Source organism: Pantherophis guttatus, chromosome 7 (assembly GCF_059756535.1).
Source record: "Pantherophis guttatus breed Tessera chromosome 7, ASM5975653v1, whole genome shotgun sequence".
Classification (NCBI taxonomy): Eukaryota; Metazoa; Chordata; class Lepidosauria; order Squamata; family Colubridae; genus Pantherophis; species Pantherophis guttatus.
The window spans coordinates 24950524-24964337 of NC_142069.1; the positions used below are offsets into that span (position 1 = coordinate 24950524).

At 37.4% G+C, this 13814-nt stretch overlaps 1 protein-coding gene across 1 annotated transcript in view; it reads right to left on the reverse strand.

Annotated features, from left to right (window-relative positions):
• ALDH1L2 (aldehyde dehydrogenase 1 family member L2) overlaps positions 1–13814 on the reverse strand; it is a 32710-nt gene that overhangs the window by 11028 nt on the left and 7868 nt on the right. Inside the window, exons 4-12 of the mRNA XM_060694535.2 lie at positions 13268–13433; positions 11055–11156; positions 8951–9040; positions 8240–8374; positions 7876–8001; positions 5261–5352; positions 3572–3716; positions 2827–2946; positions 1160–1287 (exon numbers count right to left, since the gene is read on the reverse strand). Of these exons, the coding sequence (XP_060550518.1) occupies positions 1160–1287; positions 2827–2946; positions 3572–3716; positions 5261–5352; positions 7876–8001; positions 8240–8374; positions 8951–9040; positions 11055–11156; positions 13268–13433 (1104 nt within the window). The remainder of the gene's footprint in view (positions 1–1159; positions 1288–2826; positions 2947–3571; positions 3717–5260; positions 5353–7875; positions 8002–8239; positions 8375–8950; positions 9041–11054; positions 11157–13267; positions 13434–13814) is intronic.

Below are 13814 nucleotides of genomic sequence, written 5' to 3' on the forward strand. Positions count from 1 at the left end.
GAATTAAACCTATTTAAACCTGGGCAACCTGAAGCTTACAAGGTTGCTGTAAAAATAATGTATTGAAGGAGTAGAATTCACATACAGTATATCATCTTGACCTCCTTAGTTAGGATTCCAATCATTTAAGTAATTAGTACATCAATAAGTATCACATTTTAGCCAGTGACTTACAACGTGAAAACTGTCTCAGAACACTGGTTGCAAGAATATTTCCAAAGATATTTGCACATTTTAATGTCAGAGATGTAGGGAATGTTTAAATGGACATTGTATTTAATTAAATTTTAATTAAAGTAAAATACAAATTAAATTTAGTTTTCTCCTGGCCTAGATGTTTTTACTTTATGCCCTTCTATCTAGGAGCTGCTCAGAAGCCAAATGCGGCCCTTAGTTTGAAAACTGCTGTGTATCCTTTAAAATAAATCATACTATGGATACAGGATTTGGGGTTACATGACATTCAAATTTAGAGCCAGTTTGGTGTAGTGGTCAAGGCACTAGGCTAGAAAATTGGAGACCACAAATACTAATCCCATCTTAAACACAAAACCTTGGGCTAATCACTCTCTCCATCCCTAAGAAGGAAGCAAGAGCAAACCACTTCCCAAACACTGCAGGGAGTAGACCAGACAGTCATCAGAAGTCAAAAACTAACTTGAAAGGAGAAAACTAAAAATTCATATTTATATTGTCTGTTTCCTTCAATAAATCTACACCAGTGATGGCTAACCTTTTCCGAACCGAATGCCCAAAGCGCGTGTGCGTGTGCAAATATGTGTATGTGCGCCCAAACCCCCAAAATGCAATGCACACGCAGCCCCCTGCATGCACCCTGCCCCCCCGCGCATGCACACTCCCTGCACGTTTCCCCCTGTGCATGTGTGTGCGGCCCCCCCTGCACACGTCCAGCCCCTCACACATGCGTGGCAGAGACCCGAACACCAGCTGGCCGGTGGGAGGTCTGCGCGCATGCACAGCAGAGCTGAACTGGGGTGACAGCTCATGTGCCATCAGAGACGGTGCTGTGTGCCACCTCTGGCATGCGGGCCATAGGTTCGCCATCATGGGTCTACACTATCCAACTGGAGATATTACGATAACAGAGTAAACAGAACAGAAATAAAAGTAACAATATAAGGTGTTCTGCATGCCATACCTGTACATTAATTGTCCTCTTTCTCTTGCATTCATCTTTCCCCATTCACCGTATTCAAAGGCATCTTTTGCTGCTGCCACAGCTCTGTCAACATCACTCACCGTAGCCAGTGACACTTTAGCAATCACCTTACATAAAGATAAGAAGTTGCTAACTTAAAAAACCAAAAACCAACAGCTTTATTACCTGGCTTAATCCTAAATGTAAGAAATGTGAAACTATGCTGTTGGATTATTCATTCTTGGCTTCTCTATCTTGTAGGAGCATTTATATGCTTAGCAGTGTGTTTGTGTGAACTAGGAAATCTGCCTATTTTTCTCAGAGGAAGCAAAATTCTGAGTCTGCAGATAGAACTAAATAAACCAAGGAAAATACAGGTCAGGCTTGTTTAATTGCTCAACTTCAAGGGAACCTAAGTCAAAGCATGTTGAGTTCTATGATTAAGCCAAAATTTCAAAGAAATGTAATTAAATTCGACATCTGAACAGAGCTGCTGGCTTTAATGACATGTTTTGTTCAGTTCATACTGCCAGAGTTCTCTGATTCTACAACAAATCACTTAGTTTTGTTTTGTTTTTTTTTTACAAAAATTATGCAAAAATCTGCTTTATACTTTCAACACAGGCTACAATTTCCTCGACTGCCCAGTATTAGAATGACTCGAATTAATTAACCTTAATCTTTAAAATACAAACAAGTAAACTAAAGGGGTGTTGAATATTTGTTACTCCTTCCTATGTTATTATTAGGTCTTCAATTAATATCTCCAACAAACAGAGTTGGTAAAATAGCAGACAATTTTTGGGATATTAACTATTATTAATTTCAATACATATCAACTTTTTCCAGATAGATACTTTTCTGATGTGCTGGGACACCAAATATCAACACATGTATTTTGAAATTCTGGCAGTGTAATATCAAGAACTGGAAGATACTAGAGCCACTTCCAGATGATCATTTTTACCTTTGTTGCCTAAATCTTGATCATAGCCCAAGACTCTTTTCTGTTTCAAGATTACAAGAATCTATGGGAAAAGTACATTTACTTGGTTGTCAGCTTGCAATCCTGGCAATCAGTAATCAATCAGCTTGTCCTTCATAACTGATTGATAGGTACAGAAATTCTCAGTTGAGAGATACTCACTTGTTGTCAGCAAACAGTTGAGCCTTGAGCTACTTCCCTCCCCTCCCCAGTTTTATAATGGAAAAAAAAACCCTTTCTACCAGATATTTCTTATTTCCCTGATGGTGACAGGTTGTCAATCTGATTATGCATGCAATCTGATTATCCATAGGAGGGAGATGAAATGTCACTACAGAATCACTAGGCAGAAATGTCTCTTAGATACTTGCAGGCAACATTGCAATATAAATTTTGGCATCCTCTTCATAAGGAAAAGATGCCTAATTTACAAATTATTACATTTTGGATCTTTTGTTTTGGCATACCCTCTAAAAGCCACAAGAAATGCCCAATGCAATGCAATTCACCAAAATGCAGCTATTTTTAAGCAACATTTGCTGCTTATATTCTGCTTTTGAAAAAATAATAATAAAGAAGCTATGAACACATTGGTATAGCCACCAATAGCATGTTATGATTGCTTGAAATATGAATAGTTCGGGTGGTGGGGGGAAACATTACTGTATCAAGGTTTACTCACTGATCCATCTGTTGGATTTATAGAGTCATATGTGTTTCCACCTTCAGCATTTACAAATCTCCCATTGATGAAACATTGATACGGCATCTTTATAGTCATATGGTTAATATATTTTGAAACCTAGGACCCAAACAAACAATTTGGTTTAGCAAAGTATCGTAGAAACAATGCTTTCCTACAGAAAACATGATGTGTAACAAGCATATGTTCTCCAACTGATTATAGCCCAAGTACGGTAGTTGCATTGAATGCAGTCTTCAGATTCCATCACAAGGCAAATAGTAAATACTAATTTTCCACAACTGCACAAAAATATCAAAGAGCCAATTTGTAATGGTTAAAAGCATCAAGCTATGTACCAGGAGGCCACAAATTCTAGTCCTGCCTTAGGCGTAAAGCCAGTTGGGTGACCTTGGGCCAGCTACTCTCTCTCAGCCCTAGGAAGCAGACAATGGCAAATCATTTCTGAAATTTTACTAAGAAAGCTACAGGGCCTTCACCAGGGAGTCACCAAGGGTCAAACTGACTCAAAGTTACACGTATGCACATATGCACACACTCACGGACAAATATTTGCTGGCTTAACACATTTCAACCACTGAACAAATATATACAGTACGTAACTGGAAAGTACTATGATTTTGCTTATGATGGAATTATTTAGATTGTTCAGTATTTATTACCGATCTGCTGCCTAGAGTATACCCAAATGTACATAACAATAACATTTTAGAAACCAGCTCACATAATCTATCTCTAATTCTTCCTTGTCTTCTCCTCTGTGCTTTCTGATGACCATTTGAACAAAATCACCAAATTTGGGGGCCATGTAGATATCTTCATTCTGAAGTTCAAGTCCAGCACATTTTTGCTTGATTTCTTCAATCACCCTTAAGATATAGAAACATTGAAAAAGAAACAACTGGTCAAGTCCAGAAATGGATAAAGAATCATAAAGCTAGAAGGGACCAAGGGTGGGTTCTACTAACCTTTACTACCGGTTCGCAGCAGGGCCGTGTGTGTGTGTGCTCGGTTCGCTTGTGCACGTGCTCTTCTGCGCATGCACAGAAGCTTCTGCGCATGTGCAGAAGTATTTTGATGATGTTGGGGTTTGTGGGCGGAGCCTCCCGCCAATTTTACTACTGGTTCTATAGAACCGGTGTAAACCAGGGGCAACCCACCACTGGAAGGGACTAATTCTGCTGTGAAGTTTCCGAAAGATGCCCTAATTAATTCATGAGCCATGAGCCAAACTTCAAAAGAAATACAGTCATTTATTAGAAGCACCATTTCGGCAATATTCGGATGCAGTTAGAACTAATCCCATGTAGATTTACGTTCTTCTATGATCCTGTCTCTCCCCTCCTGCCTGGCCATGTCATAAATCACATTCTCCAATTAACTACTTTGGCTGGCTGTGAAATCCAACACCCTCCTACTGATTGCGGTAAGAAAGCATGTATGGAATGAAGCTTCAGTTAGGGAAATCAATCAGCTCTATCAGTTCTCCCTCCCTCCTGTTCATGGCAACTTGAAAGCTTTGCAAGTTGACATCTGCTTCATGCAACCATCCATATTAAAGAATCTTTAACAGATGATTGTCTAACACTGATCTGGTAGAAAACTTTTTTTTAAAATTGCGCTTTGGAATTTATTGTTCTTCTATCCCCGCCTGGTAGAAAACTTAATGGGATAATAATATATACCAAAGTTTTCCCACCCCTTCCCCTTTTTTTCCACAACCTTTGTCTTTGAATTGGCACTTTGGAACATGTCTGTTTTAAATAAAAACATTAACAGATTAATCAGAATTAACAAATAATTCTGTTTGTTCTGAGTGATAAAATTGCTTACTGGGACTACCACAGGCTGGGCTAACAGGCAAGACAGGTAGTCCTCATGTAGGACCACAATTGAGCCCAACATTGATGTTGTTGTAAGAATTTATTAAATGTGTTTTGCCCCATTTTACGACATTTCTTGCCACAGTTGTTAAGTAAATCATTGCAGTGGTTAAGTGAATTTGGCTTCCCCATTGACTTTGCTCATCAAAAGGTTGCAAAAAGTGATCACATGATCTCAGGATGCTGCAACGGTCATAAGTATGAACCAGTTGCCAAGCATCTGAATTTTGATCGCATGATCATGGGGATGCTGCAAAGGTTGTAACTGTGAAAAGCAGTCCCCAGGATGACCCCAGGACACTGCAACTGTCATAAATATGAGTCAGTTGCCAAGCATCCAAATTTTTAATTCGTGACCACGGAGATACTGCCACAGACATGAGTGTAAAAAATGGTTATAAATCACTTTTTTCATTGCTGTTGTAACTTTGAACGGACACTAAATGTGGACTATCTGTAATACGAAAATTCAATTTTGTTTTATGAGATGCCCATAATGCTCTTCAATATCTTAGAGAACAGTGAATTACCTAACCACATCCATCGATGTTGCTCCAGCTTTAAAGAAATCAGTGGTGTCTTCAATTTCAGCCACGTTGCTCAAAATTCCCTTCCAAATGGACTGCAAAAGATGGAAATATCCTGAGACAATGACACAAATAACCCAAGCTACTAATAAGGTACACAGCCTTAAAATGAGCATCAAAAAATCTTAATCGCCCTATTATGGTACCTATACTCCTCACCATGAAGCTGGAGGAGCAGGAAGATGAAAAACAGGAAGGCTTTGGAACAATGATTCATAACTATATGCCGGGCCGAGGATGTGATGTCTGAACAAATTTAGAAAAAAACTTTGAAAAGTAGTCCGGAACTTATTTTGTATGGAGAAAATAACATTTTTCTTCAGACAGCACAAGTAACTGTGAAATACAATATCAAAAGATATGGTGCTTGCAATTATTCCCAATTATTTTTTTTAATCTAACTAGGATATATTATTATATATACTAGGGTTGAACTAGTATCTATCTATACTAGGGTATAGATTTGATCTCTCAGACATGATGCAGTCATGACATAAGCCTAAAATTGAAAATCAGGCTTGTCAGATGCTACATCTTTTCTATCCTGCTCTATGGAGTGGGGAGTTGGTCTCTGAAAGAAAGCCATTTGAAAAGACTAGGAGCATTTGAAATGTGGATTTACAGGCGGCTGTTACGTATAAGTGGGGTTGACAAAAATCAGAAATGAGGAAGTGATAAGCTGTCTGGGAAAGCCAAAGAAAATCATCAAAACCATAAAAAAACGAAAGTTAGAATATTTTGGACACGTGATACAACACCCAGAAAAATACGGCATACTTCACTTAATCCTTTAAAGAAAGATTGAAGGCAAATGAGGCCCAGGAAGAAGAAGAACATCATGGCTTCAAAATTTAAGGGACTGGTTTGGACAAAACTCAACAGCATTTTTTTGTGCGGCTGTTGATAAAAATAGGATCACCAACATGATTGCCAATATCCACTGACCGATATGGCACAAGAAGAAGAAGACATGATGTAATAATACCTGTCTCCAACTGCATTTTAAGACAGCTTCATCTTTTCCTGCGACACAATCCCAGGGAAAAACACACACTGCCTTAAAGTGTTTGAAAAAATGTACTAAATCTGTGCTCCTGCAAACTTCAAAGCATTTTGGGAGGATAAAATCTGAGATGCTGCAAATTCCTAACAAATTGATTTATTTGGAAAGCAAAGTTTTTTTCCAGGTATTGTACAAAGATTAAAAACCTTAGAGAATATATTATCCTAAGAAAGTTCCTCTCAGGAGGAAAATCATTAGTTATTAATCAAGTTGTTCTATGATGTTACCTTCATTTCCTTAAAGTATGTGCCTAACTAGCTCTATGGTTCATTGTATTTTAAAATATTTACTTTCTTGTAATTATAATCCAATTTGTATGGTTCCCAATTTGCATACAAATCTATACTATTCACAATAATTCAAAGTAAACAATATTTATTTTTATTTTATTAATCTTTTATGCCATCCATATCCCCTGCAATATGACTCTGGGTAGCTTAATAAATAATATTATGTATAATATTTATATTACACAATTATACGAATATAAATAATTTGACACAATAAAGGTCAGTCCTATCAGAGGAATGTTCACACATAGCCCCAGACCAATGCCTGTGGAAACAGTTCTGGTTTCATGACTCTTTTGAAGGACAGCAGAATTGTCACCACACAGACCACAAGGGGAGGCAGTTCTGAAGGCAGGTGTGAACACAGAGAAGGCATCCTTCCTGATTCTAAGATAATAATATTTAACTGAGGGGACACAAAGCATGCCAATCCTGTCAGATCTTACAACTTGTATACCACTCAGTTACCGTATATGGGAGTTGGGTGGCATAAAAATTTAATAAATGAATAAAATAAATGCATTTATTTATTTATTTATTTATTTATTTATTTATTTATTTATTTATTTATTTATTTATTTATTTATTTAAAATATTTCTATGGCTTTTGTCTTAAATTGCAACTCTAGGTGGCTCACAACAGTAATGTATAACACTAAAATTGGAACATATTTTAATGTGCAGCAGCCAGTGATTCTTAAGAGTGGTGCAGTGACCTAGAGGTGGAGTTCTCGCCTCACAATCAGAAGGCTGTGAGTTTGATCCTACGTAGTGGCAGATATTTCTCTCTCTGGGTATAATGAGTAAATATATGCTGCGAACTCTCCATTGGCAAGAGGAAGAGCATCCGGCCAGTAAACACTCAGCTCCATTCAGTTGCCCTGACCCACCCCCCCAATGCAAGGGATTACAGGGTCATTAAAAGACCAAATATATATATATATATATATATATATATATATATATATATATATATATATATATATATATATATATTTATATATATATATATATATCTTATATAAATATATATTATATTATATATATATATATATATCTTATATAAATATATATTATATTATATATATATATATATATATATATCTTATATAAGATATATAATATACAGGCTTAAAATAAATTAAAATAAATCAGTTTTAAACTAGGTTTCACTTTCTTGTATTTTTCTCCCTCCAAATCTTTACCTTGATATCTTCTGCCATCTTTTTCTCTTCTTCAGTAAATTCTATTGCAGCTACCTCATCGGTGGAAAAGTATTTAGATGCTGGGATCATTTTTCCATCTTCGAACTGAAGATTCTTTACTAGCAGCTGCAGAATAAATAACATAGAAAAGGCAGTCAGCAGAGTGGGGAAAATGGGGGGGCTACTAACTCATTTTAATACCTTCAGCATAATTTCTTATCATGAATTTAGTCCTGGCTTTGGTCCTATCCAAGAGGCTCATACAAAATGTGTAAAGAAACATTCTATATGAAAATCTTTATAGCGTTAGTTAATTGGGGTCTTTAATTTCAGTTGAATAGCACTGTTATCTTTAAAAGCTTACCGTCTTTCCATCATTGCCAAACAGAACCAGACCTTTGTCAGTTACCAGACCAGGTTTTGTAGCACCGTGTATTTCCAGTTCTTCACCTGAAGGTGTTAAGCCATCAAGAATGGATGAGCCATAGAAAGTAACCATCTATAACGAAGATAATCTTTATTATGTTTGGTTTCGCAAAGAGTAGGAGCAATGAGTAGCTTTGTGCAAGTGAAAGAATTCGATAGAAGTAACATATTTGTTCTTTCCTTTCAATTGGACCGGAAAGACTACTTTAAACTGAAGGTTCACATTAAAAAAACCAATTACAATTTATCTTAAATGAAAGTCCTATAGAAGAAAGTTTGATTCCAGAGAAAAGGCACGCTACTGACTTTTTTTGGTCATCAGCATATTTTACCACCAAAATTTATCTTTTTATATTATCAAATTATTCCACGTTTTCTAGCAATTTCTTTTCGAGTTTGTGCAATGAAATCCGATCAGAAGCCCATCATCAGGAAGATGACCTTGTCACTCTCTTTCATTAAATCAATCACAAAAGGGCTGTTGCTCCTGAAGGAATAAATGCAGCATGCATCTAACAAACAATAACAATAATAATAATGGTAGCAAGACAATGGATTTCTGATCATTATTTAATATGCATAAAGGACCCATGACCTTTACATTAACAGCAAGGTAGATAAAGTAACTTTATAATTTGTAATGTTTTACCTGGCCATTGATTTCTGCCCAGGCTCCAGGTACTTTATCATGTCCTCTGATCCAGTTATGCAAAGATAAAGCTGGTTGATCCCAAGAAATCTAGGAAACCAAGAGGCAAAATTGATCTCTTCCTATTTATATATAAGTGGCTTTCAGAATACAACCACAACAAGATAGAACAACCTCCTGGCCCCTTCCCTCCCCCTCCCAAAGATCATTTCTATGCTTGCCTGAGAGACAAATCCTGGTTTATCACTGGGAGTTGGGCAGCATATGAATTTAATATGTTATTACCATTACAATAAAGTATTACGGTAATTCAAACATTATATTAGGTATCAATGCATCTTATAATTTGTTTATAACAATTTCCTTTCAAACCATGGTTTAAAGTTAGTTGATTTCAACAACCATAGCTAAGGCCAACCACAATTTATATTAGTCTGAAATTCTAAACTTTTGTCAATTTAATTTTTACACCATGGACAACAATAGTACATTACCCCCACAAGAGTCTGTATTTCTTTGCTCAAGACTGGCCTGAATAGGTTTTAGGGGTTTTTTAATTGTATTGCTAGGGGTTTTAAATTGGGCGGCCGTTTAATTTAATTTATTTTTAATTATTTTAACGTTTATATTGCATGTTATTTTAATTCTCAGCTGTTCACCACCCTGAGTCCTTCGGGGAGAAGGGCGGGATATAAATTTAATAAATAAGACTTCTTATGAACCATTTACATTTGGAACAATTATCCACAAAAGCTTATAATGTGTAAGGTTTCGTACAGCATCATTAAAGAAAATTCCATACAATGTGCACCCAAAATATATATGACAAAAAACTGCAGGCAGAAACAAACACAGAATTTCAATTTTAATAACGCACAGAAAATTGGATGGCAATGAATGATAAATAAATTGATTCAGGAAGGATGTAAATTCGTAGTTCCTTTATTAAAATGTGATCACTTAAAGTAAATGTGCCATAATGTTTATACTATTACTGATATGCACTTTTAAAAATTACATTTTAAATATTCATATGGAGAATGTTTAAATGAATTTCTATATTGGTTGTGGGGCTCATTCTTGTTATAGGAAAAATACGCTATTTTATAGAAATTGATCCTACATTGGAAATGCCAAGCAGGTCACTACGCTTCTAATAATACATTAAAGCACTATTTCATAAGTGATAAGTTTATTTTGTCAAGCATATATAAGATAACAGGTAAAAGTATAAACATAATTTGAATACATGAAAAGAGTAAGTAAAAAGGAATATTAGGACAGGGACAGTAGGCACGCTGGTGCACTTATGCACGCCCCTTACAGACCTCTTAGGAATGGGGTGAGGTCAGCAGTAGACAGTTTAAGGTTAAAGTTTTGGGGGTTTGGAGAAGTAACCACAGAGTCAGGTAGTGCATTCCAGGCATTGACCACTGTTACTGAAGTCATATTTTCTGCAATCGAGTTTAGAACGGTTTACCTTGAGTTTGTATCTATCATTTGCTCGTGTATTGTTGTGGTTGAAGCTGAAATAGTCATTTTCTTGGAATTCACTCAAAACCATGAATGAAAAAACAAAAACATTTTCTCTGCCTAATAAATAATTACTATTAAAAACCAGTAGAGAAATCATGGACAAATTGGTATTTCACCTTAATGCAAATAGATGGATTTTTTAAAAAAAATGAAAACTCTTGTTTGTATGGATTTGAGAATTTTGAGGACTTGAAGTCCACACATATTCATGTTGCCAAGGTTGACAAACACTACTCTTATTGATTGGGTGATTCTAGGATTTGAAGTCCACACTTCTTGAGATTGGTAAGGTTGAGAAACATTGCTTTAGACTTAACGAATGGCCATGTTAGTCTGTTGGAAGAAAAATAACCCAGATCCCAGTAAGCCAACATGTGATTTGTTTGGGGGCTTGGAATGCTGTACAAAACCAGACATTGCAGATGAGCATATTCTGTCAATCATGGCTTGTTCAGTAAAGAAAACTTTAGTGCAAATCATTAAACCAGCCCATTTGTTGTGTTGTAGCCCATTCCTTCTTCACGAGATGCCTGGCTTTTAAAGAACAATGTTCTATTGCTCAATGTACCTTGGCATTTTCTTTCTTCTGGATGCCTTCATAGGTAGCACCTTCTTCAGGCTGAGGTATTCGAGGAGCTTGGCCATCAGCAATTAGCTGCACAGCTTCTATCTAAACACCAACAACAAAAAAGCAGCTTTGATTGATCTAGGAAAGCAAACATTTTTTTACTGGTACCGGTAAAAGTACCGGTAGTCAGAAGCAGTGCTGATATTAGATGAGCTCTTAATCAGGGGTGACATCCAGCAGGTTCTGGAGAAACGGTAGCGGAAATTTTGAGTAGTTCAGAGAACTGGCAAATACTATCTCTGTCTGGCCCCAAAGTAGGGTAGGAATGGAGATTTTGCAATATCCTTCCCCCAGGAGTGGGGAGGGAATGGGGATTTTGCAGTATCCTTCCCCTGGAGTGGGGTGGGAATGGAGATTTTGCAGTATCCTTCCCCTGCCATGCCCAAGCCATGCCCGCCAAGCCACACCATGTCAACCAAGCCACGCCCACACAACCGGTACTAACAAAAATTGAATTTCACCACTGTCTTGAATCCTGTAGAAGTTTTGGAAATACACAACACTAGTATATGGCTGGCCATAGAGGCTGCATATTCAACCACAAGCACTGTCAGGCTCCCTCTCCTTAACTGACTTAATCCTGACTGCAGCTTCACTACAGATAGTCCTCAATTTACAACAGTTCATTTAGTGACCATTCAAAGTTACGTCATTGAAAAAAGTGACTTAACGACCGTTCTTCACATTTACAACTGTTGCAGCATCCCCATGGTCATATGATCAAAATTCAGATGCTTGACAACTGATTCATACTTATGACGGTTGCAGCATCCCAGGGGTCATGAGATCATATTTTTGTGGCCTTCTGACAAACAAAGTCAGTGGGGAAGCTGGATTCGCTTAACAAACATGTTACTAATTCAACAATTGCAGTGATTCACTTAACAACTGTGGCAAAAAAAGGTCGTAAAATGGAGCAAAACCCATTTAACAAATGTCTCATTTAGCAACAGAAATTTTGGGCTCAATTGAGGTTGTAAGTCAAGGACTACCTGTATTATGGTACAGTTAACAAAAAATCTTTGTTCTATATTAAGAAAGAAATCTCTATAAGCAGTCAATTACCCCTAACAGAATTCTTACATCCTCCAAGTTTAAAATCAGCTATGCTTTCTCCTGCCGCAGCTTATTGGAAACGTTGCTTTGCACTTCTTATATACGGTGTTAGTGGTAGTTATTTATTGACATATTTAACATTCCTTGCCTTAGACAGTCTAGCTCCCAACATAGCTCCCCACACATGAAGTTGCTGGAAAGGGAGAGATACTTTATTCACATTCCAGTCCTTGCCAAAGACCCTTTGCTCTTTTCATATGCCACACAGATGCTCATTTATCTAAATGTCTGTGGAGATTCTCAGTCATCCAGGTCATGGTTGTCCCAAAGGTGCTTTTCCAAAAAGACTTTGTTTTTCCTATTAATTGGCTTAGGTGTAGAACAGCTGCTGACAGGCTCCAATGTCATAAGAACAGGGTAGAGTGCAGGGGTGAAATCCAGCAGGTTCTGACAGGTTCTGGAGAACCGGTAGCGGAAATTTTGAGTAGTTCGGAGAACCGGCAAATACCACCTCAGGCTGGCCTCGGAGTGGGATAGGAATGGTGATTTTGCAGTATCCTTCCCCTGCCATGCCCACCAAGCCATGCCACAGAACCGGTAGTAAAAAAATTTGGATTTCACCACTGGTAGAATGGTACTCCTAGATTAACTCCCATATTTCTATAAATGAGTCCTAAGAAATCCCATATTCAGTTGTCAGTTTAGCCTTCAATATATTTTATAGGATTAAATAATCCCTTCAGTTATAGATCCAGAGCTGTGGCCTCTGCTGCAATCTTCCCCAACTAAATGCCTTCCAGATGTGCTAAAGCACAAGTTTCATAATTACTTGACATTACTATGACTATTCGCAGTTATGACAGAGATGAAAAACTCATTTTGCAACCAATGGCTGCATTTACAACCTTTGTATTATCTCTCTCTCAGTCATATGTTCATAATCAATTAGCACCTTATCCTTTTTGTGTGTGTCTTTTTTGCCCTCTTCACACAGCAGAGAGATTGTTTAAATATGCACTCTCTTCCTGGTCTGCTTTTCTCCACAGCTCAGTACAGTGAAACCTTTTAGCTATTTATGATCAGTCAAGATGTCTCACCATAGCTTTGATTCCCTCTGGGAAAAGAAACCGATTATACAAGTCATCAACAGTTTCATTTGGGCCAACATCGCATTCCCTCTGCAGAAGAATTGGTCCTGTGTCCAAACCTTCATCTGCCCAAAAAACTGAAAATCCAGCCTTCTTATCTCCTTGAATTAAAGTCCTGAAAATAAGTAAAACATGACTTAATTTTAAAAAAATCTCCTTTCTTTATTACCTTCATTACTAGTCAACTTTGCCTGATCTCAGAGGTTAAGCAGGGTCTGGATTAATGCTTAATTCCAGGACTGTAGACTAGACAGGAGGGATGTGGTGGCTCAGTGGCTAAGACACTGAGCTTGTCGATCGAAAGGTTGGCAGTTCAGCAGTTCGAATGCCTAGTGCCGCGTAATGGAGTGAGCTCCCGTTACTTGTCCTAGCTTCTGCCAACCTAACAGTTCGAAAGCATGTAAAAAATGCAAGTAGAAAAATAGGAACCATCTTTGGTGGGAAGGTAACAGCGTTCCGTGTGCCTTTGGCGTTTAGTCATGCTGGCCACATGATC